We start from the raw sequence: 27,990 nt of genomic DNA, 5'->3' as shown, positions 1-27,990 counted from the left end.
TTCCCTCAGCCCGCCTCCCGTCCAGCCCCACGCACCCAGCTCGGCTTTCGAAACGTACCGAAGCTCCACCATCCTCTGTTTGCTTCCACCGTAGCGCAGCCTTGGCCCGGCATCGTCGCCGTCTCCGCCGGGAAGTCGTGCGCGCGCGCGGTAGCTCGTGAGGTGCGATGGGCAGGCTGGGGTCGAAGAGGAGGGTGGGGGAGGAGGCGGAGATGGAGGCGGTCGAGGAGGAGAAGGAGTACGAGGTGGAGGAGGTGCACGACCGGCTGCAGTCGTCGCGGAACAGCCGGCTGGCGCTCTTCGGCTCCGACCTCCGGCTCGGCCCGCGCCGCCGGCGCCCCCCTCGCCGCCCCGCCGTCGACGGCGAGGACGGGTTCTTCCACGACCACATCATCCTCCCCGACAACAAGTACGTGGCAGCAGCAACACACGCCCGCCTCCCTCCCCGGCTCTCTCCATTTTCCTTCCTGGCTTCTCGACGCTTCCGCGCGCACGCTGGCCGCCGCGCCGGCGTGTTCTGGAAGCTCGATCGGTCGTTTTGCTGTTGCTATAATCACAGACACAAGCAGTTTCTCAAAAGAAATATTATAAAAACACAGTATTCTATATTACTTTAACTGCAAAAATGGTTTTGCCATATTGTTTTCCTCGCGATTTCTGGTTTTACTTTCTCCCCATCCAAAATTTTCCGTTCCTTTCAACAGTCCGTGCATTGTTCCTGGCCGCGATTCAGTCGTTTGTTGATGAGCTCGCCAGCAGGGTGCGCCGTGAGCAGGCAAGCTTGCTTCGTCGGCAGGCAGGCAGCCACATGTAGCATAGCATGTAGGTGTAGCTACAGCTACGCCGGCGTTCACGGGATCGTGCCTGAGGGCCGTAGAAACCGGGACAACAGATTGCTTTTGCTTTACTGAACTCCTGTCGCATGAGCTTCTTCTCTCTCTTTTTTTGTTGTTGCGCAAAGCATGATTTTGAACTAAGACACTTATTTTGGATTGGAGGGAGTAGTTTTTTATTTTGAACATATAAGGAGAAAATGTTTTCTAGCAAGAAAAAGGTTGAAATGTTGCCCCGTGAATCTGAAAGGAAGGGAGGAAGCTAGCTGGTAGCGTCGGGATGAACAATCTTAAGAAGGAGCCGGGCCCTACGCATACTAGACTCTGGACCCCTTTCACTATCTGCTTTTTAACCTCGTGATTAGACTCTAGTACGTAGTAGTAGTACCCAAAACAGTCCAGAGACTGCTTCGTGACTTTTGTTTTTCTACCCCTCCTTTTCTTTCTCCCTTGGTTCCTTTTGCGCACGTAGAGGCAGCATGAAAAACATTGCGTGCTTTCAACCTGGGATTTGTTAAACATAGCGTGCAGGAAGAGCAGAAAACTTGTACGTACACATATTCTTTTTCTTATTTATTAGGCATTGCACATCAGTGGCAGAGGATTTGAACTGCCTTACATTAAGTGCATGCATATGTATAGCTATTATCACCATGCCTTATATTCTAGTGTGCAGAGCTCTCTGCTCTGCTTATCACAACATGACAAGTAGGCTATATATAGCTTGCACGAGCAAGCTTCCTCCTCCGCGCCAACCAGGTGTGCGGCCGCCTGGTTCTCGCCAACGCCGTGCTCCCCAAATCCCATTTCGTTACTTGGCTGACTTGGCTTGGTTCCATGGTTTGAACGGCCTAAACAACTCGTCAGGATGACCGGGTTGGTTTAGCGCCGCTAATCCGGGGGGTGAGGTAGCTGGAGTCATTATCCCGGGGGAAATATTTAACTGAATATGCCTAGAGTAGCAATCAGTTCTGCCATGTGTGGGATCTCTTGACAGCTAATCCATGGGCATGATGTGGACAGTGTTAGTTTCTGATTGGCGGTGACCTGCATAATCAGACAGAATTGGTGACATCCAGTTCGTATATAAAACGTCTTAGTACATTTGTTTACAGAGGAAGTAGCATATACCGTAAGACATTTGCAATGTCTTGCCTCCTGGATGTCTCGACTGTTTTTTTTTTTTTTTGAGAAAGTGTCGACTTGTCGTAACTGTGCGCTGACTAAAATTTTAAGTTCAGCAGGGCTACAGATTATTACAGCTGAGCGTGTACTTTCTGTGGTTATGTAAAATGGCACTACGAGTACATGAAAATTGCAAATTCTTTTCCTCAGATGATGTACTATAAAGTAAAATGGATGTTAGTGTAACAGATCTTGCTGGAGATGAGGTGTGGCTCCATGACAGACGCACCCGTCATTTAAATTTATTTCGCGCCAAGTGGTTCCGATCGACCCATTTAGTTTACTAGTATGAGTACCGTTGGATCGGTGCACAGCACAGGAGGAACCCACTCATGGCCACATCACCCACCCCTGACATGCTCATGTGGGCATCATGGAGTATGCGTGTGATCTCACCGAAGACAACTGGTTAACTCCGTGTGCACCAATCCTCAAACATAGGGCACGTTTGGCCTAATTAATGCTTTTGACCTAATTTGCAAAGGCAGTGTAGTATAGCATGTGGTTCTAGGCTTCTACAGTAGCCACTCTCTCAATCAACTTGATATTTTTCAGAGAGCAAATTGTACGACTGTCAGTCAGTAACTATGGTTAAATAAACTAAAAAATCTGTTTTGTACGATCTTTTGCTCATCCATGTTTAAACAAATCACACAGTTAATGGACATTTCACTATGGTAATAACAGGAGGGTGTCCATTTACTGATCTGTGTCCCTGCAGGTTGTATCTGTTATGGACCAAGTTCATACTGGTTTGGGCGGTGTACAGTTCCTTCTTTACGCCCTTTGAATTCGGCTTCTTCCGGGGCCTCCCCGACAAACTGTTCGTCTTGGACATAGTTGGGCAGATTGCCTTCCTCATTGATATTGTTCTCAAGTTTTTCGTGGCCTACCGCGACCCCGACACGTACCGCATCGTACGCAATCCGACCTCTATTGCCCTCCGGTAAATATTTCCCCATGTTATGCTTGAAAGTGCAACTACAATAACCGGAAATTGCCCTGCATTATTATAAACCATCCGAATCATTAAAATGGTGGATCTCAAGAATGATATGCTGGACCTCTCAATTATTTTTATATTGCTGAAATGGAAGTGCTTACCGTGTTGCCTTGTTGTACTTTAACTTTTACTTCTCTCTTAATAAAGATCGGCTACGGCCTTTCGAAATGAAAATGCTTTTCCAGAAGGGCATTGCATGTTCTACATTTAACTTTATTCTTGCAATATTATAGTAGGGCATTTGCATGTTGTACATTTAACTTTATTCTTGCAATATTATAGTAGGGCTTTTGCTTAGTCTACTTTTTGGAACATGTCATCGATAACTCAAACGTGACTTCTAACCTCTGATTTACTTGCTCACTTGATCCAGGTATTGCAAATCAAGCTTCATTTTTGATCTCCTTGGTTGCTTCCCATGGGATATTATCTACAAGGTTACCCTTTTGCTAATATTTATAATTTCACTGGTTAGTTGACATGTTGACCTTTTCTGCTCACGTTTTATGTTATGAACTGACAAAACAGGCTTGTGGCAGTAAAGAAGAAGTAAGATACCTATTGTGGATCCGTTTAACACGAGCTCTGAAGGTAATAGAATTCTTCAGGGATTTGGAGAAGGATATCCGCGTGAATTATCTGTTCACAAGGATAGTGAAACTCATAGTTGTGGAGCTCTACTGCACGCACACAGCAGCCTGTATCTTCTATTACCTGGCCACAACTCTACCCGAGTCAATGGAAGGAAATACATGGATAGGGAGTTTGAAGTTGGGAGAGTACAGCTATGATCATTTCAGGGAGCTTGATCTTATCAAGCTTTATACCACCTCACTGTACTTTGCAATCGTCACCATGGCGACTGTTGGTAAGTTTAAGTCTCATGCGTCAAAGTTTTCAGAAACTTGGAATGTGTTCCGCATCCTGAAGTGCTGAGACCTTTTCCCCCTGCAGGTTATGGTGACATTCATGCTGTAAATGTCAGGGAAATGATATTTGTCATGATCTATGTCTCCTTTGATATGATTCTTGGAGCTTACCTCATTGGTAACATGACTGCGCTTATTGTCAAAGGCTCGAGAACCGAGCGATTTAGGGACAAAATGAAAGAAGTCATTAGGTATATGAACAGAAATAAACTTGGGAAAGAGATAAGGGAACAGATCAAGGGGCATCTGAGGTTGCAGTACGAGAGCAGCTACACTGAAGCTTCTGTACTTCAGGATATCCCTATTTCAATTCGTGCAAAGGTAATGAGCTATATTTTGGATCTCTTCCTATCCTTCTGTGATATTGTTCTAACTTCTGAGGCTCTGATGCTAATGCTTCGCAAGTATTTATATCTTTACATGGAGTATCAATTGTGTTCTTCTCTGTAGTGATTGATGGTAAATGTTATTGTGTCTGCAGATTTCTCAAACACTGTACAAGCCATATGTTGAGAGCACTCCACTGTTCAAAGGCTGCTCGGCAGAATTCATTCAACAGATTGTAAGTATTCCTTTCTCAGCCAAAATTATGTATGCTGATATATTGTACTCCCTCTGTCCCAAACTAAGTGTCTCAACTTTATACTAACTTTGGTACAAAAGTTGTACTAAGGTCAAGACACTTATTTTGGGACGGAGGGAGTATAAAATATAGTTTGAAAATATCGGGAAGATCTCTCTAACGTGTTCTTGCTCATGGCAGGTCATCAGACTCCAAGAAGAGTTCTTCCTACCAGGAGAGGTTATTTTGGAGCAAGGCAGTGCAGTTGATCAGATATACTTTGTCTGTCATGGTGCACTGGTGAGTTCAGGCCTAGTGATAGTTGCCCAATTCTTGCATACATTTAGTAACCAGACAGGTTTGCTTATGGAGTTCCTTTTGGACCAAACTAGCACTTACTGTACAATTCCTATGCCGTTCAGGAAGGTGTTGGCATCGGCGAAGACGGTCAAGAGGAGACTATTTTGATGTTGGAGCCCGAGAGTTCTTTCGGAGAAATCGCTATCCTCTGCAACATTCCACAGCCATACAGTGTTCGTGTTTGCGAACTTTGCAGGCTCTTGCGGCTTGATAAGCAGTCATTCACAAACATACTGGAGATCTATTTCGTCGACGGAAGGAAAATTTTGAGCAATCTCACAGATGTACGCAGAGCAAACAATTATCATAACAACCACTGCTTTATCAGTTACATGACAATAGATTATTTTTTTACTGATGTGCTGCCTGCCTGCTTCTGACTGCAGAACAATGAATATGGCGGTCGGGTCAAACAAATAGAATCAGATATCACATTCCACATAGGGAAGCAAGAGGCAGAGCTGACCTTAAGAGTAAATAGTGCCGCCTTTTATGGTGACCTTAATCAGCTCAAGGGTTTGATCCGAGCAGGAGCCGATCCAAAGAACACGGATTACGATGGGCGATCTCCTTTGGTACGGACTGCTTAGAATCAAGAATGTTGTACCTTATATATGCTAACTAATGTATGTCTCATGTAACCATTCATCTTCTTCACAGCATCTTGCAGCTTCCAAAGGGTACGAAGACGTTGCGCAGTTCCTCATCCACGAAGGGGCTGATATCGATCTTGCCGGTATGCAGTATGCTCACTCAGTTTAATGCCATCTTTGCTGTCATTTCCAGGTTTCAGCATGTCATGTAGTGTGCAACCCTCTGACTGACCTCACATCTTTGTGCACTTCCAAACCAGATAAATTTGGGAACACGCCACTGCTGGAGGCAGTGAAGCAGGGGCATGACCGGGTGGCCACGCTGCTCTTCGGCAGAGGAGCCAAGCTGAACCTCGAGAACGCCGGCAGCCACCTCTGCATGGCGGTGTCGAAGGGGGACTCCGATTTCGTTCGGAGGGCTCTGGCCTACGGCGCTGACCCAGACTCGAAAGACTACGACCACCGCAGTCCTCTCCACATAGCCGCCGCAGATGGCCTGTACATGATGGCCAAGATGCTGGTAGACGCAGGCGCAAGCGTGTTCGCAACTGACAGGTACTGGCCACCATCAAGCTTGAAACCACCATTTCTGCTGTCTGCAACTTTGTAGGTATGCTTGAGCTTGACAGTGCCATGTGTATGCAGGTGGGGCACTACTCCGCTGGACGAAGGGCGCAAGTCGGGCAGCAAGCCGCTCATGATGCTGCTGGAGCAGGCGAAAGCCGACGAGCTGTCCAAGTTCCCCGCCCGCGGTGAAGAAGTCAGAGGCAAGTTCAGAAGCTCATGACCTCTGTCAGACAAACCACCACTTGCGCAACGTTCATTTCTGAACTCTGCAAAATTTCTCCTGATCACAGATAGAATGCACCCACGACGATGCTCCGTGTTCCCCAGCCATCCATGGGACGATGGCGCCGAGCGAAGAGAGGGGGTGACGCTGTGGATTCCACACACGATCGACGGGCTCATCAGGTCGGCACAGGAGAAGCTGGGACTGTCCGGCTCAGGCCTGCGCCTGCTCGGCGAGGACGGCGCGAGGGTGCAGGAGGTCGACATGGTCCATGATGGCCAGAAGCTCTATCTGGTCGGAGGCGATGACGGCGTGGGGCAGAGCGAGTAGAAGGCGCGCCTTGGAGCGGAATAAGAAGGATAGTCATGTTCTTCCAGCAAAATTTTGCTGATCTCTTTTTCCTACCAGGTATTTATGTAGTGTAGGATTAGCCTCCCATGATTTGCGAGCTTTTTTCGCGTGCCGATTGTTGTACCCACAGGTAGATAAGAAAGAAGGCGAGCCCTTTCTCCACGATGTACAGATTGTGATGATGGAAATGAGATGTAAATGGAAATGAAATGTGCCAAACAAAGTCCACTTGGAAGTGTGAGAAATTCTTCTGTGCTCTCAAGAGAACCCCCGTGTTAGCTAGCATTTTCGAAGAACACTTTATGGAGATTCTTTGGAACTGTGGATACACATCAAAGAAATTTGCTCAACTGTGATTTTGAATAGGGACAGAGATAGAATTTTCTGGACTCTAGATAAAAAGGGGATTTACACTGTTAAATCATACTACTACAGGTTCCTGATTGAAAATGGGGCGAAATACCCACAAAAATTCCTGTGGAAGACTAAGATGCCACCCAGGGTGAAAGTTTTTTTATGGTTGGTTTTGCGCAATAGCATTTTGACTAGAGATAATTTGCTTCGTAGAGGGAGGACAGGAGATAAGAGTTGCCCCTTCTGTATGCAGAATGAGAGCGTAGATCATTTGTTTCTGAAATGTTCCATGGTGAAAATGCGCTTTTGACTTGAAACAGGTACCTGACCCTATACAAGACCTGTTTGGGTCTGGCTGAAACAGTTGGATAAAAATGAAAAATCTCTGGTGACTGTGGAGATCGTAGCAGTTTTCTGGCCCATTTGGAAAGTGAGAAATCGTGTAGTTATTGACCCTTGTACACATGTTAACGTGAAGGTTAAAATGTTGCATGATTGGCTCATTTAGCAGATAACCCAAAAAGACGAAGAATAATGATGGAGGGTGTAAGGAAGAGTTGAGCAGATTTCAGGAGAAATTTTCAGAGCAACCATGGGGTGGAGGGTGACGCACGGAATCACTGCTGCATGACCTTTTGCTGGTTCTGGCTTTGGAACAATTCCCTGTCTTGCTCCTGCTCCATTATCGCCTTTCTCCCTGTTTTAGTTGAACTTGTCTTTCAGATCTAGACTATGTGTTAGATATTTTGTGATGATTGTTCCTTTGTTCTGGAGAGCCCGGTTTGTGGGATTTCTCGGAATGTTTTGCGTCTGTGTGTGCTCTAGACCTACTTCCTTTCGCGGGCTGGGAGGTTGCATTCTTGAGGAGGAGGGGTTGGGGGTGCGGGGGTGCCTGGCTCCTTACATCGTCTTCAGGAGTGCGCGTCGTGGGATATGCTGATGTGGTGTACGTCGGCAGTGTTATCTGTAATCGGTCTGGTAGTATGTAAGACTTGTGATTTCTGGTAACGAAAATCGAAGAGGAGACTCTCTTTATAAAAATAAAAAAATAAAAATCCTTCCCTTCCTCTCTATGTGCTTTGTGCAGCACGCGTTTGGACAATCCTCTGGACAGTGCTTGACAGCAGAGGTGATGGGCATGAAAGATCCGGATCAAGGAAATCGGTGATAATACCAGCGATTTGGACTGGTCTCTATGACTCTATCCAACGTCCACTGAAACTAGCCGGTGCTGCAGGGACAACTCGATCGAGCTCATCGGTCAGTAGTCGCCACTCACTAGTCGTAACCGATGCGGCCGGTCGGAATGGCGACGCCTCAAGCCTAAGCAGCTAGCGCCGTCGCTGTGCAGTCCCTTCTGGCCGACTGACGTCAGGCGCCTCGTGCCGACCTGAGGGAGGCCGTCGTGTCCTCGGCAGCCCGTGCCACGTCTCACCGTCGCCACTATAAAGCCAGTAGCCTTCTCCTCCCAGCTCAACTTTTTTTCCTTCGAGCCATCGGCACCCAGCTCAACTTCAGGATCCAAGCTCCACCGACCACCGCCACCTTTCGGCTGCCACTGCCCGCCGCACTGCGCGTGGGGAGGCGGTTGCCGCCGCGGCGTGCGGCCGTGCTAGCTCGTGCCGATGGTGAGGGGGGCGAGGTCGAGGAGGCCGCCGGCGGGGGAGGAGGACGCGGAGAAGGAGTACGAGGTGGACGTGGAGCCCGACCGGTGGAAGTCGTCGTCGCGGAACAGCCGGCTGGAGCTCATGGGCCGCCTCCCCCCGCTCCGCCGCCTCAGCCGCATCCCGGGAGCCGACGCCGACGCCGAGGGCGGGTTCCTCCGCGGCCTCGTCATCCACCCCGACAACAAGTACGTATCGTATCGCTGCCATAAAGACACGTCCACCTTCCTCTGCGGCCATACGTATTAGCAGCGAGTGCAATAAGCACAAACTGAATAAACTGCTAGCGTACTTCACACTGTTGCCATTTCTGAAACCTGAGTTTGGTGTGGTTAATTTCTGAGTTAGAGCTGCAGTGTTTGCAAGGCAGCTGCGCTTACATGATGCTTCTACTGATGGGTGATGGCTAACTGCAATATGAAATATAATCTCCCCTCAAAACAAATATAATCAGGAAAACAGATAAAATGGATGATGATTTTTCAAAAAAAAAAAGCTAACCATCCTTTACAAGAAAAATAGAGGGTGGAAGCATGTGACATACTGACTTGGCCTTGCCTTGTTGATCAGTGGAAGATGGAACAGATAATGAAATCGAACAATGTCTTTAAAACAAAAGGGAGAACAGCTTCGATCTGATTGCACGCCCATGCATATGCATATTACTGCCCTCGACCATTTCATTGTTTTTGTCTTCTAAACAAAATACCAAGAACACATGCACGGGCGTATTCACGCGGCGCTTCTCAAAATTGGAGTCCTGGAACATCAAGGTTGAAGAAACCAATAGCGCCTCGCTGTGGACAGGTACATCTCCTAGCACTGGAGGAACAATCCATCATACTGCTGAAAGAAAAATACACCTTGGTGAGACACATCGCCACAATGCTTGGTTCTCGACCAGTTCACCGTTTGCTTCTCTCTTTCCTACATAAATAAATACTCAAAACAAGCCAGAAATCGCCACGTCTATCATCATCTCCACTTTCTTTTTCTCATGAGCAAGCATCAACGTATTTTAATATGCCATCCAACCTGGGATACTTTTTGACATGTTACATCAACAGATGAACATGTGGTCTAACAACCTGCATGCTCATGTAGCTGTTACGCAGCAACACAATATATAATGGTAGAACCCCATCTGCTTACGACGATATGTCAACTAAACTTAAACTAATAAGCTAACACCAGTAACTTGCCTCCACAATGCCAACCAGGTGTATGGCTACTGCAGTTCAGAGGGTTTTTTTATGATGTCGCTCTGCACTCCAAATTTTATTTGGGTACCTGACGGTTTAGATTGCTGGCTTCGAGGGCCTAAACTACCAGGCTGGCAGCCGCTAATTTGGGTGTAGTTAACGTAATTTTCTTGAGGAATATTTAAGCTGTTGCGTAGGCCCTGAAGAGTAGATCAAAATGTAAAACATTCAGCATGACTTTGCTTCTTAGTCCTGCCCCTGGTGATTGTGGCAGATTTTGTTGGAGATAAACTCTGCTGTGCGCAGCAATGCTTAAACAGAGGGCTAGCGACTTCACTTTCACCTAGTTAAGAAAAGCTGTGTGTGTGTGTGTGGCTCTTGCTAATTTGACAACCAAAATCAAACTTCACAGCCAACAAATTACACGGCTGTAAATTAACAAATTAAAGTTCAATGTTTTGTAAGGTTGGAACCTTCGAGAATGTTGCTGTCTTGGTACTCTGACTGCTCATCCATATATTAAAACAAATGCTAGAATCCACTCTTTTGACATAAGCCATGTTAAAGGAATAACTGGTGTGCTAATTAATTGATTTGTGTCCTGCAGGTTGTACCGGTCATGGACTAGGTTCATAGTGGGTTGGGCAGTGTACAGTTCTTTCCTTACGCCCTTCGAATTTGCATTCTTCATGGGGCTCCCTAGGAAGTTGTTCTTCTTGGACATAGTTGGTCAGGTTGCCTTCCTTATTGATATTGTCCTGAAGTTTCTTGTGGCCTACCGTGACCCAGACACATACCGCATCGTATACAACCCAACCTCTATTGCCCTCCGGTAATATTCGCTTACCCCATGCTTTAACAGTACAACAAGAATAACTGGAAGTTGCGCTGCATTATTACCTTATATTGGCATTGATATCCTTCGATTAATTCCACCAGCTTGTACTTTGTGAAATATGTTATTTGGTAACTCAAATGTGGACGTAAGCATGATTTATGTGCTCTATACACCCAGATATTGCAAATCAAGCTTCATTTTCGATCTCCTTGGTTGCTTCCCATGGGATGCTATCTATAAGGTAACGCACAATTTATAATGTCTCAATGTTAGCCTGTGTATGCTCTTGTTTTCATATGATGAACTGCATACAGGTTTCTGGGCATAAAGAACTAAGATACCTACTGTGGATTCGCTTAACACGAGTGCTGAAGGTCAGAGAATTCTTCACGGATTTGGAAAAGGACATCCGTGTGAATTACCTGTTCACAAGAATAGTGAAACTCATAGTTGTGGAGCTCTATTGTACACACACGGCAGCCTGTATCTTCTATTACCTGGCAACAACGCTTCCTGAATCAATGGAAGGGTATACGTGGATCGGGAGTTTGCAGCTAGGAGACTATAGCTATTCCCATTTCAGGGAGATCGATCTTGCCACGCGTTATGTTACATCAATGTACTTTGCCGTCGTCACCATGACAACTGTTGGTAAGTTTTGGTTTGATGTTTCAACAAATAGTTTCTCTTTCCATGATTACTTTTTAAAAACTTGGCCTAGTATTTTAAATTGATGATATGGTATTCTTTTTTCCTCTGCAGGTTACGGTGACATTCATGCTGTAAATGTTAGGGAAATGATATTTGTCATGATTTATGTTTCCTTTGATATGGTTCTTGGAGCTTACCTTATCGGTAACATGACTGCAATGATTGTGAAAGGCTCGGCAACCGAGCGATTCAGGGATAAAATGAAAGAAGTTATCAGGTATATGAACAGAAATAGACTTGGAAAGGACATCAGAGAGCAGATCAAGGGACATTTGAGGTTGCAGTATGAGAGCAGCTGCACTGAAGCCTCTGTACTTCGGGATATTCCTGTTTCTATTCGTGCAAAGGTGATGACAGTTATAATTTGGAGATCTTGTCATTCTTCTGTGATGTAGTTCTCTACAATAGTCAGCTTGCAGTTGGAAGTCTTGTGTCTTCAACACGGCACATCAAATATGCTCTTGTCTGTTGTGAGTCTCTGACTGATGATATATTTTGTATTTGCAGATTTCGCAAACACTGTACATGCCATACATTGAAAAGACACCATTGTTCAAAGGATGTTCGGAAGAATTCCTTCAACAGATTGTGCGTGCTATTTTCATTCTGACAAATTATGCATGTTGATCTGGTGTATAAATTTGAAGATATTCCCAAGATTTTTCTAATGCGTCTTTCCTCCTTGCAGGTGATTAGGCTGCAAGAGGAGTTCTTCTTACCAGAAGAAGTTATTTTGGAGCAAGGGAGTGCGGTTGACCAGTTATACTTCGTCTGTCAGGGTGCACTGGTTAGTCCAATCCTTAAAAAATGATCAAAGCCTAAACCAAATTGGTTAATTATCGAATCTTTTCGTTTTCATATGTTTTTACTATTGTGTGCATTTCCGTAATATACTGGTTATCGTTAAATTCCTTCTGGTGGTTCCACATTTTTATATCTAAGAGTGTGACTTCTCTAAGCAGGGATGCAAATCTCAGAGCATGAACTCCAATGAATACTAACGGGGTATAGCTACAGAGTGTACACAATCCACACATATATTACCCAGAAATTTTCAGTGATATATATCTTATGCCGTTGTATATACTCTTGATATTAATGTTGTATTCACATATTTTTCGCACCACCTGTTTATCTTTGTATTTATAAATGTACTGTCGATTGTGACAGAAGTTCTCTAAGTACCACTGTATCATAATGTACATGCACCACAACTAAGTTGTTCTTTTCGGGTACATTTCTAATGCCACAAATTGTGTCCCAAGCTAATGGGTGCAGCCATGCTTAGCTGAAACTTGACCTTACAACTACTAGTTATTATCCATCTTAGTCGACATATATTCTTCCATTCAGGAAGGTGTTGGCATTGGCGAAGATGGTCAAGAGACTATTCTAATGTTGGAGCAAGGGAATTCTTTTGGAGAAATTGCTATTCTCTGCAACATTCCACAGCCCTACACTGTTCGTGTTTGCGAACTTTGCAGGCTCTTACGGTTGGATAAGGAGTCCTTCGCACACATATTGGAGATTTATTTTGCTGATGGAAGAAAACTTTTGAGCAATCTTACCGAGGTAAACAGTAGAAACCACCAACATACCATTAATTATTTCATCAAATTCCAGTATTCATGGATACTGCATCTTTTTTCTTGATGTGCTATTTCCGACTGCAGAGTAACGAATATGGCAAACGGGTTAAACACGTAGAATCAGATATCACATTCCACATAGGGAAGCAAGAGGAAGAGCTTACCTTAAGAGTGAATAATGCCGCTTTTTATGGTGACCTTCATCAGTTGACTGGCTTAATCCGAGCTGGAGCCAATCCAAAGAACACTGATTACGATGGGCGGTCTCCTTTGGTACGAATTCTAAGACTTGGTTATATGGTTCTTATCTAATTCAAAATGTTGCGCCCTCCATGATAAATATTGCATGCCTGATGTAACAAGCATCTTCGTTGCAGCATCTTGCAGCTTCCAAAGGGTATGAAGATGTTGTGCACTTCCTTATCCATGAAGGGACTGATATCAATCTGACTGGTATGCTCACTCGTCAAAATGCATCCCTGCAGCAATTTTCCAGCTTCTTGCATATACACTTGTATAGTTATTATGTGATCACACATTTTTATGCACTTAATCTTTGCTTGATAACAGATAAATTTGGGAACACACCCTTACTAGAGGCGGTGAAGCAGGGGCATGAACGAGTGGCCACATTACTCTTCAGCAAAGGAGCCAAGCTGAACCTCGAGAATGCCGGTAGCCATCTCTGCATAGCAGTATCGAAGGGAGACTCTGATTTCATTCGGGGGGCTCTAGCTTATGGTTCGGATCCAGACTCGAAAGACTACGACCACCGCACTCCTCTCCATATAGCAGCTGCAGAGGGCTTTTATATTATGGCAAAGTTGCTGGTAGACGCTGGCGCAAGTGTGCTTGCAACAGACAGGTACCACCAAACAATACTTCATCTTTTATCTGTGCCATCAAGCTTGAAACCACTTAGAGTGTAATACTTTTGCTAAAGAAGTACTCAGTTTGTAACTTTGAAGGCATGTTTGAGCTTGACATTGCCAATTATGCAGACGCGGTACTACTCCTCTGGATGAAGGACACAAGTCCGGGAGTAAGCCACTTATAATGCTGCTTGAACAGGCGAAAGTTGACGAGCTCTCCAAGTTCCCCACACGAGGCGAAGAAGTGAGAGGCAAGTTCAGAAGCTCGCACCTCTGCGAAAATCACGTGCACATTGTTCATTTATGACAAAAAGAACTTCTGTTGGCAGATAAGATGCATACACGACGATGCTCCGTGTTCCCTTACCATCCATGGGATACTGATGCCAAGCGAAAGGAGGGGGTGATGCTGTGGATTCCTCACACTATCAATGAACTCATCAGGTCAGCCCAAGAGAAGCTGGGTTTGTCCAGCTCATGCCTGCGCTTGCTCTGTCAGGATGGCGCGACGGTCCAGGATGTGGACATGGTCAATGACGGGCAGAAGCTCTATCTGGTTGGAGACAAGGACATGGGTGACAGCGAGTAGAAGGTGCGCCAATCGCTGAAATGAATAATCATATTGTGTTGCATCAAAATTTGCTTTTTTTTTTGGGGGTCAGGTATTTCTGAAAGAGTAGCCTATTTCCCCCCTACCTTTTCTGGTATGCTGGCTGGGTGCTGTGCTGTACATATATATATAAACAAGAGAACGGCTGGACTGATTCTCGATGTTGTGCAAATTATAGTTGAATGGAAATAAAATGTGGAGCTGAAATGAATTGTGCATCAAGATGTCCACAAATTGGTTCCACTCTAAAGTTGAGCTAGTGTTTTGTACTACAATGAGTAAGTGGCAGGACCAAAATATTTTCAGTTAAAATGTAAAATTGAAGACGGATGTGGATGAAGATCTCCACAAAAGAAGGGAAATGTTTATTGTGCACAATTAAGAGAAGAGGGCCATGGAGCGTACAAGAGCAATGTTGGGCATGGAACAAAGGCTGCTGCTGTAGTTACCGTGTGTGTGTGCGGCGCACTTGACTGTCAGGAAATTTGAGCTGGTTCTCCGTTGTTTCTGCGGAACTTCCCCTTTGCTGCTGCTCTTTGGGAACTAGAATGTCTCGTTAGATCTGCACTATCTTGTCATAGCTGCTCATTCTCTGGCTATCTATGTAGTTGAACTGACTCCAATTCCCTGTCCGTGGCACCATATACCTGTCATGTTCATTCAAACCCCAGTTTTTTAGCTCTGGTACGACTTAACTTGTAGCTCCATCACTGCGTTATTATTTGCATGTATGAATAGTAGGCAGGCTCTCTTCTCTGTGTAAAGTCCACAATCATGAACTTGCAGATGTCTGACTTTTCCCTGAATGATGGACCATCACTGTCCAAATATGCAGTTCGGCAGTATATTAGCCTCCTCAGCTGATCTAAATAAACCTTGGGGAGTTTGCTCTGGAAACAGAACAATACTAGTACATCGTTGCTGATAAAATTTTAGTAGGCGTATGTGTAAATATAGAGGGCTGGGAACATGTGCTGCTGAGTTCGCAGGGCAGGATTATTGCAGCTTCCCCTCTGCTGCTGCTGCTGCTGCGTTGTCTCCTGATCATCCCCAGGTAGGCGGCGATCTCTTCGTTATCCACGCCACCGTCAAGGACACGCCGTCACCCTGTGCACAACAGTAGCCGGCTCAGCCAACGCACTTCACGTGAAACTCAAAAACTGAGCCAAAATGTGAAGCAGTATGCATATTCGCTTAACAGCCAGATCTGAAGATGGGGGTGCCATCAGTGCAGTATTGTTCATTTGCTCAACAGAAGCAATCAAACTATGGAGATCCACTTGGCTGGAAAAACAACCCATGCATGCTAGCAAGATAAAGAGAATGTTCTCTAGGTACAACTTCCCTTCATTGATTAATCATGATAACTTCATGAAATATTTTTACATAGTTACACACCATCATACTACAAGTTTTGTAGTGTGCCCCAAAAAAAGAACGATAGAAGTATTTCACTCTTCTTTGCAGATTCATAAATAAATACACAGATGCAACAATCAAACGTGCCATACTTGCAGGATATCAAATATCTCGTAAACTTACTACATCAAGGCAAGGTACCGACAATAGATAGAAGACTACTTCTGAATTAAGCCTGACAAGGAGGGAGTATTTGTCAGTCAAAGGTAATTCGTTCCGAAAAACTGAACACTGCACAGGAGCCATTACCCCTGCCTAGATCAATCAACCATTATATAAAGTAAATGTATAAAGATACCTCAAGAACAATTACTTCGAGTCTTCGACAGTCCAGCTTAGCTTATGGTAGCCACCACATGTGTTGCATGTTTGTCTTGAATCTCACACAAAGAGTGAAAATGTCACGAAATTTCATACTGGTCTTGTTCATGTAAATCTGAATCTAGCCGGCACTTCCCCTCTGCAAGCTGCTGCATAGTCTTTGGCGAGCTGCGGTGCAGCTTTCTTGTGAGGGCATATGAACTTCTCCATGAATACCTTCTCGCGCAGCACGACTGCAGCATAGTAGTCTCGTCCATGATCTAGCAATCCATTTTCCTTAAGAAACTTTACAGCATAGTACCGGGGCCTTAGCCGGCCCTCTAGGCTGTAAGTGAGCAATGTCAACCGATGAGCCACGTATGCCGGTTCCAACCCAACTTCAGAGACCAGGAACCCGGACTTCCTCTGCAGCAGGTCCTTGGACAACGTCAGCACCATTGGAGCTTTGCAAACAGCAATGCGCACCTCAGCATCCGACCACCTGAACATGTTCTTCAAGTGGTCCACTTTGGCTGTGATCTTCTCCTCGCCGTAGAATGCGACCTGCAGTGCTTGCCTGAACATCCCGGAACCCCGAGGCACGCCTATACCTTCAGCACATGCAACCATTGCCTGGAGACGCTCCAGGTTGGTGCTAAGCAACCATGGCGCGCAGGTGCACAGCTTGGCAATATCGCAAGGATCGAGCCCGCACTCCTCCAGGAACGCGACGTTGGGCTTGATCACAAGCTCAAGGTCGGACGAGAGAAGGCAGGAGCCATACTTGAGCGCCCGGAAGAGCTTCTCGGCGGAGCCGAAGAGGTGCAGGTAGTATTGTAGGCTGGAGACGATGGATCTGCAACGGAACTGGGCGCCGCCGAGCGAGACGAGGCGCGCGATCTCAGGACGCGAGAGACCGAGGCCGGTGAGCCCGACGACGACGGGGGCTAGGGTCCTCTCCACGCCGGCGCAGAGGAACTTGGGGTCCTTGGCGACGAGGGCGGCGACGTGAGCGCTGGAGAGGCCGAGGCCGGCGAGGAAGGCGAGGACGGCGTCGGGATTAGAGGGGGACCTGAGGTGGTTGAGCTTGGCGGAGGCCTTGAGTGCCTGGGCCCCGGTGAGGCCGCAGGTGTCGACGAGGTAGTTCTCCACCGCGAAGCTAGGGTTCGGGGAGACGACCGGCGCGGCGGCAGAGATGAGGCGGCGGAGATGGGAGACGGGAGAGGCGGACCGAGACGAGAGGAGCTGGGTGAGGACGCAGCGCTGAAGCCGGAGCATGGCGGCGCGGCGGCGGGGGTGAGGAAACGAGCCGCCGGTTGGTGCGAGAGAGATTCGTGAAGGTGAAAGCAAACTCAGGAAGGAATTCCACGGGCCTTCTCACTCCATGAGGGAAATGGGCCTTTTCACTCCATGCGGCTCCAAATGAGCCCAACCTTTTTCTTTCTGAAAGTTCAAATCGAGCCCAACGTGTTATTAGCTTCCGGCGCCAAATTCAGGCTCCATTTGGTGCAAAGGTTGATAAAAACTATGGGAAGGGACGGGAACGTTTGGTTCCTAGGTGTATATACACCCTATATGAAAAATTAAATTAGCAATTCAACAAAAAGTCAAAAATCTGAAAATATTTTTGAAATAAACTTGACATTCTATTATACTTGTGAGAAAATTTTCACAAAAATAAAATCACCCTTTGACTTTTTTTCAAAAAAGACAAATTTTCGGTCAAAATAGTGTGAATATTGACTTATAATAGCAAATAAAACTTGTCTTTTATAATGAAGTCAATTTTTTCGTGAAATTTATGTACTAGTGCAAAACAAAATCAAGTTTAATCTAAAAATACTTTTGAACTATTTTGACTTTTTGTTTAATTATTAAAAAAATCTTCATATAGGGTGTATATACAACCAGGAACCAAAGTGTATTTCCCCCGTGGGAAGCTAGAAAACAGAGGAACCCCTGGGAATAGCCTGGTTAAACTCTGGATTAGGAGCCCGTAGGAAAATTGAAAAGATGTGTTCGGTAAAGCAAAGGAAGGCAAAGGTATCTATAGGTCCCACTAGTGTAATTCATGGTCAGGCTATGTCTCATCCATCCGTGTGATGCCTCCATCTGGCAACGATGGGGGCATAAAAAGCATGGCTATAAGAGCATATTTCTCCCTAAGTGGTTTTGGTGATTGATGACAGTGCTTTTGCGGATTAATCGTGTGCATTGAGCATTTTAGATATCTCATGTCTAGGCACAAGACGATTCGGTGCCCCTCGGAGCCTATCAAAGACGGTTGTTCTCTACGTTTCTTTTCGGTGGATTTGAGTCGTAGGAAAGCCGTACTATTAAGAAGGGCTCCGCTTCGGAAAGGTTAGGGTGGAATCAACACGTACACATCTGTTTCTTTGCACCACCTTTCCTTTGCTTCGATGGAGCACCGTCTGTTTATCCATGTCTCTGCGATATGAAGGCAGCCAAATGATAACGCTTCTGTGGCGTGCGGTAGTACTGCTCAAGGGAGCGGTAGTACCGCAGGGGCCAGCGGTAGTACCGCTCCTGGTGAGCGGTAGTACCGCTACCTCCAGCCCTGAAGCTGATACATGCGGATGTAATTTTTTACATCCTCCCTTACGCGGTAGTACCGCGATGGCTGTCCGGTACTACCGTGCCGGACTTTTGCACTAACCCAACCTCAGCGGAAGTTGTTACGGAAGTAATTTATTACGTTCGTGCATTTCCAGTGCCAGTTGATGCCTGCCTTACGGTAGTACCGCTCGTTGCCCTGTGCAACAGGCCCTGATCTGGTCACTAGCGCGCAAGCGGTAGTACCGCACCCTGCCGCGGTAGTACAGCAACCCTTTGCGGTAGAACCGCGGCAATGTGCGGTAGTACCGCGCCGCGCGGGCTGAGTGAGGGGATAACGGTTGGATCTTTTCCCCCACTGTATAAAGGGGGTCTTCTTCCCCAAGAAGACCACCTCTCCCCTTCCCAAGCTCCATTGTTGCTCAAACCTCCATTTTCGCCCGATCTCTCTCCCTAGCCAATCAAACTTGTTGATTTTCTAGGGATTGGTTGAGAAGGCCCCGATCTACACTTCCGTCAAGAGAAATTTGATTCCCCCCACTAATCCCTTGCGGATCTTGTTACTCTTGGGTGTTTGAGCACCCTAGACGGTTGAGGTCACCTCGGAGCCATATTCCATTGTGGTGAAGCTTCGTGTTGTCGTTGGGAGCCTCCAATTAAGTTGTGGAGATAGCCCCAACCTTATTTGTAAAGGTTCGGTCGCCGCCTTCAAGGGCACCAATAGTGGAATCATGTCATCTCGCATTGTGTGAGGGCATGGGGAGAATACGGTGGCCCTAGTGGCTTCTTGGGGAGCATTGTGCCTCCACACCGCTCTAACGGAGACGTACTTCCTCTCAAAGGGAAGGAACTCCGGTAACACATCCTCGTCACCACCGGCTCCACTCTAGGTTATCTCTTACCTTTACTTGTGTCTTGTGCAAGTTTTTATTGTGTTGTATCCCTTGCTTGCTTGTGTGCTTGTTGTTGTTGCATCATATAGGTTGCTCACCTAGTTGCACATCTAGACAACCTACCTTGATGCTAAGTTTAATTTGGTCAAGAAAAGCTAAAAATTGTTAGTTGCCTATTCACCCCCCCCTCTAGTCAACCATATCGATCCTTTCAATTGGTACAGAGCCTTGTCTCTTTATTAAGGACTTTACCATCTGAAGAGTATGGTTGGCACCGGAGACGAGGGGGAGGAGCACTTCAGTGTGAATCCGTCCTCGTCTACGGCCGATGGGGGATCCTCGGTCTCTCGTGAGGAGTTCAATGCGGCTACGAACACATTGAAAATCTCCATGACAGCCGAGGTTAAAGGCATGTTTAAGGAGTTTCTTGAAGGCCTTAAATTATCCACCGCACCGTTGGAAGTGGTTGATCCCGCTAACAAGGTGGCAGATGCTAACTCCAAAAAGGGGGAAGCTAGTAGTGATCAAGTTCCTTTGCCTAGTGGTAGGAGTGGGAGTGGAATCTTTGCCCATGTTGAACCTCCCCTTACCTATGGAGGACCGGTTCCCTCCATGCATATGGATCATGTTGGTCCTCATCCTAAGCTTGTGAAAAATGAGGATTTTGCCACTTGGGTGTATCGCTTTAAACGTCATTTAAATCATAGTTCTACTAATCTTTGGAGAATTATTGAGCAACGTTTCTACCCGCATGATCCAAGCAACTTCACTCCTAGAGAAGCCGCGAATCATCAATTCAACGAGTCCGCTCTCTTCATTCTCCAAGAAGCTATTCCTCCCGAAGATATTGCGCATCTCCGACCTTTCACCGTGGCCAAGGAAGCATGGGAGCATGTTGTTTCCTTATACAAGGGAAGCGCAAGCATTCAACGCTCAAACTTTGAAGTGGTACAAGATGAAGCCGATGAGTTTGCCATGATTGAAGATGAAGAACCTCGAGAGCTTTATCAAAGATTAACTACTCTCGCGGTCTCACTCCGAGATCATGGGAGCAAGGATACGGATGACAATTGGATCAAGCGCAAGTTTCTCAAGGCCATGATGCCTTACCATAAGGCCATGTCCTCCGTCATATGTCAAAGGCCGGACTACCACGCCTTGTCCTCAAGTGAAGTGTTGGATGAGTTTGTTGCAATGAGGATCTTGGACAAGACCGCCGACAATGCGGTGTTGCGTGCTCAACGATTAGAAGCCCAACCTTGCTTTGAAGGCCAAGGCTAGTGCAGAAGAAGAGGAGATTTGCCCCGAAGACACCAAATATGCCTATCATGAGCACATGGCTCTTGCTTCACGGCAATTTTGGGGGCAACAAGAAGAACGCAAGGCCCAACTTCAACAAGAACAACTCAAGTGGCACCAAGGGCAAGCAACGTGTGAGGACGTACTATAATTGTGGCAATGTGAGTCACTTTGTTGTGGATTGCCCTTACGAGAAGAGGGAAGACAATGGTGGCAAGATTATCCGAAAAGACACGGCCAAGTCTTTCCCCAACAAGAACAACTTCACCAAGAAGACTCCTCCCAAGGGGTTGGTGGCACAAGAAGAGTACAATGAGGATGATGATGTTGATGAAGATGGTGAGACGGTTTCCATGGCCTTCGTTGCCATTGCAACAACTCCACGGGTGTCCCTCTTTGATTCACCCAACGAGAACATCACCGCCAAGTGTCTCATGGCTAAAGCCACCAACAAGGTAACCCCCAACATCAAGTCTACCATCACTACTAATCCTTCCTTGACGGATTGCATTGATGAAAGTGAGGGGGCGAAGGAGGAGGGTAATGAATTTGAGTCTTTCATGAGTAAGCTCAAAGGTAAAACCAAGAAGCACTTCACTGCTCTCTTGGAACAAAGCCAATGACATGATGGAGGCTCACGAAGAGACCATCTCTAAGATGGAAGGGCATAGTCGTGACTATGCCGATGAGATATCAGATCTCTCTAATGCACTTGAGGAAGAGCGTGGTCATCGTTTGGCTCTTGAGGAGTCACACAATGATGGTCATGCTAAATTAAAGAAAGATCTTGATCATGCTCTTGTTGTCTATCGTGTGCTCAATTCCGAGAAGGCCACACTTGGGGCCATGGTAGACTCAAGGAGGAGTTTGATCTACTTGACAAGGCTCACAAGGCCTTGAAGAGTGTTCATGATAGCCTCAAAGAGTCTCATGATCAACTCCAAGTGAAGCTAACCAAGGAGAAAGCCACATTTCCTCATATGCTTTTAACTGATAAGGCAAATGCTACTAACCCATGTTGTGAGCATGTGCATCTTGTGGAGGAGAATGCCAAGTTGAAGGAGCAACTTGAGAAAGGCCTTGTGTCTTGCATACAAGGTGAGAAGAACCTCAGCGACCTTTTGAGCAATCAAAAGGAAGTTGTGGCCAAGGAGGGGATTGGGTTTGCACCCAAGTCCAAGAAGAAGAAGAATGACAAGACCAAACAACCTCCTACTCTCAAGCAAACGTTTGTGAAGTAGGGAGAGGGTACTCCTAAGGAGAAGAAGAATAATGCGAAGGGTGGTGGTGTCAAGAAGGGCAATGCCACTTCTTCTAACAAAGCCGGCGACTTTAACCCTTCTTATTGAAGGAAATATGCCCTAGAGGAAATAATAAAGTTATTATTTATTTCCTTATATCATGATAAATGTTTATTATTCATGCTAGAATTGTATTAACCGGAAACATGATACATGTGTGAATACATAGACAAACAGAGTGTCACTAGTATGCCTCTACTTGACTAGCTCGTTAATCAAATATGGTTATGTTTCCTAGCCATAGACAAAGAGTTGTCATTTGATTAACGGGACACATCATTAGGAGAATAATGTGATTGACTTGACCTATTCCGTTAGCTTAGCACTTGATCGTTTAGTATATTGCTATTGCTTTCTTCATGACTTATACATGTTCCTATGACTATGAGATTATGCAACTCCCGTTTACCGGAGGAACACTTTGTGTGCTACCAAACGTCAAAACGTAACTGGGTGATTATAAAGGTGCTCTACAGGTGTCTCCGAAGGTACTTGTTGGGTTGGCGTATTTCGAGATTAGGATTTGTCACTCCGATTGTCGGAGAGGTATCTCTGGGCCCACTCGGTAATGCACATCACTTAAGCCTTGCAAGCATTGCAACTAATGAGTTAGTTGTGGGATGATGTATTATGGAACGAGTAAAGAGACTTGCCAGTAACGAGATTGAACTAGGTATTGAGATACCGACGATCGAATCTCGGGCAAGTAACATACCGATGACAAAGGGAACAACGTATGTTGTTACGCGGTTTGACCGATAAAGATCTTCGTAGAATATGTGGGAGCTAATATGAGCATCCAGGTTCCGCTATCGGTTATTGGTCGGAGACGTGTCTGGGTCATGTCTACATAGTTCTCGAACCCGTAGGGTCCGCACGCTTAAAGTTCGATGACGGTTATATTATGAGTTTATGTGTTTTGATGTACCGAAGGTAGTTCGGAGTCCCGGATGTGATCACGGACATAACGAGGAGTCTCGAAATGGTCGAGACATGAAGATTAATATATGCACGACTATATTCGGACACCGGAATGGTTCCGGGGGTTATCGGATATATACTGGAGTACCGGGGGGTTACCGGAACCCCCCGGAGGTTATTGGGCCTCATGGGCCCAAGTGGTGGAAGAGGAGAGGCGGCCAAGGGGCAGCCGCGCGCCCCTCCCCCCAAAGTCCGAATTGGACAAGGAGGGGGGCGGCGCCCCCCTTTCCTTCCCCCCTCTCTCTCCTTCCCTCTCCTCTCCTAATCCAACATGGAAGGGGGAGTCCTACTCCCAGTGGGAGTAGGACTCCTCATGGGGCGCGCCAAGGGTGGCCGGCCCCCTCCCCCTCCTCCACTCCTTTATATACGGGGAGGGAGGCACCCCCTAGAGACACAACAATTGATCCCTTGGATCTCTTAGCCGTGTGCGGTGCCCCCCTCCACCATAATCCACCTCGGTCATATTGTAGCGGTGCTTAGGCGAATCCCTGCGTCGGTAGAACATCGTCCTCGTCACCACGCCGTCGTGCTGACGGAACTCTCCCTCAAAGCTCGGCTGGATCGGAGTTCGAGGGACGTCATTGAGTTGAACGTGTGCTGAACTCGGAGGTGCCGTGCGTTCGGTACTTGATCGATCGGATCGTGAAGACGTACGACTACATCAACCGCGTTGTGCTAACACTTCCGCTTTCGGTCTACAAGGGTACGCAGACACACTCTCCCCTCTTGTTGCTATGCATCACCATGATCTTGCGTGTGCGTAGGAATTTTTTTGAAATTACTACGTTCCCCAACAGTGGCATCTGAGCCAGGTTTTATGCGTAGATGTTATATGCACGAGTACAACACAAGTGAGTTGTGGGCGATACAAGTCATACTGCTTACCAGCATGTCATACTTTGGTTCGGCGGTATTGTTGGATGAAGCGGCCCGGACCGACATTACGCGTACGCTTACGCGAGACTGGTTTTACCGCCGTGCTATGCACACAGGTGACTAGCGGGTGTCAGTTTCTCCAACTTTAGTTGAACTGAGTGTGGCTACGCCCGGTCCTTAAGAAGGTTAAAACATCACTAACGTGACGAACTATCGTTGTGGTTTTGATGCGTAGGTAAGAACGGTTCTTGCTCAGCCCGTAGCAGCCACGTAAAAATTGCAACAACGAAGTAGAGGACGTCTAACTTGTTTTTGCAGGGCATGTTGTGATGTGGTATGGTCAAGGCATGATGCTATATTTTATTGTATGAGATGATCATGTTTTGTAACCGAGTTATCGGCAACTGGCAGGAGCCATATGGTTGTCGCTTTATTGTATGCAATGCAATCGCCTTGTAATTGCTTTACTTTATCACTAAGCGGTAGCGATAGTCGTAGAAGCAATAGTTGGCGAGACGACAACGATGCTACGATGGAGATCAAGGTGTCGCGCCGGTGACGATGGTGATCATGACAGTGCTTCGGAGATGGAGATCACAAGCACAAGATGATGATGGCCATATCATATCACTTATATTGATTGCATGTGATGTTTATCTTTTATGCATCTTATTTTGCTTTGATTGACGGTAGCATTATAAGATGATCTCTCACTAAATTTCAAGATAAAAGTGTTCTCCCTGAGTATGCACTGTTGCCAAAGTTCGTCGTGCCCAGACACCACGTGATGATCGGGTGTGATAAGCTCTACGTCCATCTACAACAGGTGCAAGCCAGTTTTGCACACGCAGAATACTCAGGTTAAACTTGACGAGCCTAGCATATGCAGATATGGCCTCGGAACACTGAGACCGAAAGGTCGAGCGTGAATCATATAGTAGATATGATCAACATAGTGATGTTCACCATTGAAAACTACTCCATTTCACGTGATGATCGGTTATGGTTTAGTTGATTTGGATCACGTGACCACTTAGATGATTAGAGGGATGTCTATCTAAGTGGGAGTTCTTAAGTAATATGATTAATTGAACTTAAATTTATCATGAACTTAGTACCTGATAGTATTTTGCATGTCTATGTTTGTTGTAGATAGATGGCTCATGCTGTTGTTCCGTTGAATTTTAATGCGTTCCTTGAGAAAGAAAAGTTGAAAGATGATGGTAGCAATTACACGGACTGGGTCCGTAACTTGAGGATTATCCTCATTGCTGCACAGAAGAATTATGTCCTGGAAGCACCGCTAGGTGCCAAACCTGCTGCAGGAGCAACACCAGATGTTATGAACGTGTGGCAGAGCAAAGCTGATGACTACTCGATAGTTCAGTGTGCCATGCTTTACGGCTTAGAACCGGGACTTCAACGACGTTTTGAACGTCATGGAGCATATGAGATGTTCCAGGAGTTGAAGTTAATATTTCAAGCAAATGCCCGGATTGAGAAATATGAAGTCTCCAATAAGTTCTACAGCTGCAAGATGGAGGAGAATAGTTATGTCAGTGAGCATATACTCAGAATGTCAGGGTATAACAATCACTTGATTCAACTGGGAGTTAATCTTCCGGATGATAGCGTCATTGACAGAATTCTTCAATCACTGCCACCAAGCTACAAGAGCTTCGTGATGAACTATAACATGCAGGGATGGATAAGACGATTTCCGAGCTCTTCGCAATGCTAAAGGCTGCGGAGGTAGAAATCAAGAAGGGGCATCAAGTGTTGATGGTCAATAAGACCACCAGTTTCAAGAAAAAGGGCAAAGGGAAGAAGAAGGGGAACTTCAAGAAGAACAGCAAACAAGTTGTTGCTCAAGAGAAGAAACCCAAGTCTGGACCTAAGCCTGAGACTGAGTGCTTCTACTGCAAGCAGACTGGTCACTGGAAGCGGAACTGCCCCAAGTATTTGGCGGATAAGAAGGATGGCAAGGTGAACAAAGGTATATGTGATATACATGTTATTGATGTGTACCTTACCAGAGCTCACAGTAGCACCTGGGTATTTGATACTGGTTCTGTTGCTAATATTTGCAACTCGAAACAGGGACTACGGATTAAGCGGACACTGGCTAAGGACGAGGTGACGATGCGCGTGGGAAACGGTTCCAAAGTCGATGTGATCGCCGTTGGCACGCTACCTCTACATCTACCTTCGGGATTAGTATTAGACCTAAATAATTGTTATTTGGTGCCACCGTTGAGCATGAACATTATATCTGGATCTTGTTTGATGCGAGATGGTTATTCATTTAAATCAGAGAATAATGGTTGTTCTATTTATATGAGTAATATCTTTTATGGTCATGCACCCTTGAAGAGTGGTCTATTTTTGATGAATCTCGATAGTAGTGATACACATATTCATAATGTTGAAGCCAAAATATGCAGAGTTGATAATGATAGTGCAACTTATTTGTGGCACTGCCGTTTGGGTCATATTGGTGTAAAGTGCATGAAGAAACTCCATACTGATGGACTTTTGGAATCACTTGATTATGAATCACTTGGTACTTCCGAACCATGCCTCATGGGTAAGATGACGAAAACACCGTTCTCTGGAACTATGGAGCGAGCAACTGATTTATTGGAGATCATACATACTGATGTATGTGGTCCAATGAATGTTGAGGCTCGCGGCGGGTATCGTTATTTTCTCACCTTCACAGATGATTTAAGCAGATATGGGTATATCTACTTAATGAAACATAAGTCTGAAACATTTGAAAAGTTCAAAGAATTTCAGAGTGAAGTTGAAAATCATCGTAATAAGAAAATAAAGTTTCTACGATCTGTCGTGGAGGAGAATATTTGAGTTACGAGTTTGGTTTACATTTGAAGCAATGCAGAATAGTTTCGCAACTCACGCCACCCAGAACACCACAACATAATGGTGTGTCCGAACGTCGTAATCGTACTTTACTAGATATGGTGCGATCTATGATGTCTCTTACTGATTTACCGCTACTGTTTTGGGGTTATGCTTTAGAGACGGCCGCATTCACGTTAAATAGGGCACCATCAAAATCCGTTGAGACGATGCCTTATGAACTATGGTTTGGCAAGAAACCAAAGTTGTCATTTCTTAAAGTTTGGGGCTGCGATGCTTATGTGAAAAAGCTTCAACCTGATAAGCTCGAACCCAAATCGGAGAAATGTGTCTTCATAGGATACCCAAAGGAAACTGTTGGGTACACCTTCTATTATAGATCCGAAGGCAAGACATTCGTTGCTAAGAATGGATCCTTTCGAGAGGAGTTTCTCTCGAAAGAAGTGAGTGGGAGGAAACTAGAACTTGATGAGGTAACAGTACCTGCTCCCTTATTGGAAAATAGTTCATCACAGAAACCGGTTCGTGTGACATCTACACCAATTAGTGAGGAAGTTAATGATGATGATCATGAAACTTCAGATCAAGTTGTTACTGAACCTCGTAGGTCAACCAGAGTAAGATCCGCACCAGAGTGGTATGATAATCCTGTTCTGGAGGGTATGTTACTAGACCATGACGAACCTACGAACTATGATGAAGCGATGGTGAGCCTAGATTCCGCAAAAATGGCTTGAGGCCATGAAATCTGAGATGGGATCCATGTATGAGAACAAAGTATGGACTTTGGTTGACTTGCCCGATGATCGGCAAGCCATCGAGAATAAATGGATCTTCAAGAAGAAGACTGACGCTGACGGTAATGTTACTGTCTATAAAGCTCGACTTGTTGCAAAAGGTTTTCGACAAGTTCAAGGGATTGACTACGATGAGACCTTCTCACCCGTAGCGATGCTTAAGTCTTTCGAATCATGTTAGCAATTGCCGCATTTTATGATTATGAAATTTGGCAAATGGA

General features: G+C 45.8%; 3 protein-coding genes across 10 annotated transcripts; 2 read left to right on the top strand and 1 right to left on the bottom strand.

Moving 5' to 3' along the window:
- On the top strand, nucleotides 1–6,829 carry LOC123168377 (potassium channel KOR1). The gene is made up of 13 exons (XM_044586245.1): nucleotides 1–409; nucleotides 2,740–2,964; nucleotides 3,395–3,458; nucleotides 3,550–3,889; nucleotides 3,976–4,271; nucleotides 4,432–4,512; nucleotides 4,714–4,812; nucleotides 4,935–5,156; nucleotides 5,259–5,447; nucleotides 5,533–5,608; nucleotides 5,726–6,020; nucleotides 6,111–6,232; nucleotides 6,323–6,829. The coding sequence occupies exons 1-13, from the start codon at nucleotides 168–170 to the stop codon at nucleotides 6,583–6,585; spliced, it is 2,514 nt and encodes an 837-aa protein (XP_044442180.1). The 5' UTR covers nucleotides 1–167; the 3' UTR covers nucleotides 6,586–6,829.
- Nucleotides 6,830–8,208: 1,379 nt separating this feature from the next.
- Nucleotides 8,209–14,657, top strand: LOC123163863 (potassium channel KOR1). Of its 2 annotated transcripts, XM_044581257.1 has the most exons (13): nucleotides 8,209–8,812; nucleotides 10,434–10,658; nucleotides 10,842–10,905; nucleotides 10,979–11,315; nucleotides 11,427–11,722; nucleotides 11,883–11,963; nucleotides 12,064–12,162; nucleotides 12,729–12,947; nucleotides 13,049–13,237; nucleotides 13,342–13,417; nucleotides 13,535–13,829; nucleotides 13,966–14,087; nucleotides 14,166–14,657. In XM_044581257.1, exons 1-13 carry the CDS (start codon nucleotides 8,586–8,588, stop codon nucleotides 14,423–14,425), a joined length of 2,490 nt encoding a protein of 829 aa, XP_044437192.1. In that variant the 5' UTR covers nucleotides 8,209–8,585; the 3' UTR covers nucleotides 14,426–14,657. The 2 variants fall into 2 exon arrangements, with proteins under 2 accessions (XP_044437192.1, XP_044437193.1); XM_044581258.1 differs by lacking the exon at nucleotides 10,434–10,658.
- On the bottom strand, nucleotides 8,932–17,528 carry LOC123163864 (uncharacterized). Of its 7 annotated transcripts, none has more exons than XM_044581262.1 (6): nucleotides 16,164–17,528; nucleotides 15,989–16,040; nucleotides 14,896–15,553; nucleotides 13,129–14,440; nucleotides 12,944–13,042; nucleotides 8,932–9,470 (listed from the first exon to the last, which is right to left on the bottom strand). In XM_044581262.1, the coding sequence occupies exon 1, from the start codon at nucleotides 17,441–17,443 to the stop codon at nucleotides 16,292–16,294; it is 1,152 nt and encodes a 383-aa protein (XP_044437197.1). In that variant the 5' UTR covers nucleotides 17,444–17,528; the 3' UTR covers nucleotides 8,932–9,470; nucleotides 12,944–13,042; nucleotides 13,129–14,440; nucleotides 14,896–15,553; nucleotides 15,989–16,040; nucleotides 16,164–16,291. The 7 variants fall into 7 exon arrangements, with proteins under 7 accessions (XP_044437197.1, XP_044437195.1, XP_044437196.1 ...); XM_044581260.1 differs by lacking the exon at nucleotides 15,989–16,040 and having other exon boundaries at nucleotides 13,129–14,109; nucleotides 14,204–14,440; XM_044581261.1 differs by having other exon boundaries at nucleotides 15,989–17,528.
- Nucleotides 17,529–27,990: the final 10,462 nt, after the last annotated feature.

Source organism: Triticum aestivum, chromosome 7D (assembly GCF_018294505.1).
Source record: "Triticum aestivum cultivar Chinese Spring chromosome 7D, IWGSC CS RefSeq v2.1, whole genome shotgun sequence".
Lineage (NCBI taxonomy): Eukaryota > Viridiplantae > Streptophyta > Magnoliopsida > Poales > Poaceae > Triticum > Triticum aestivum.
This window is presented reverse-complemented; position numbering and strand designations above follow the sequence as displayed.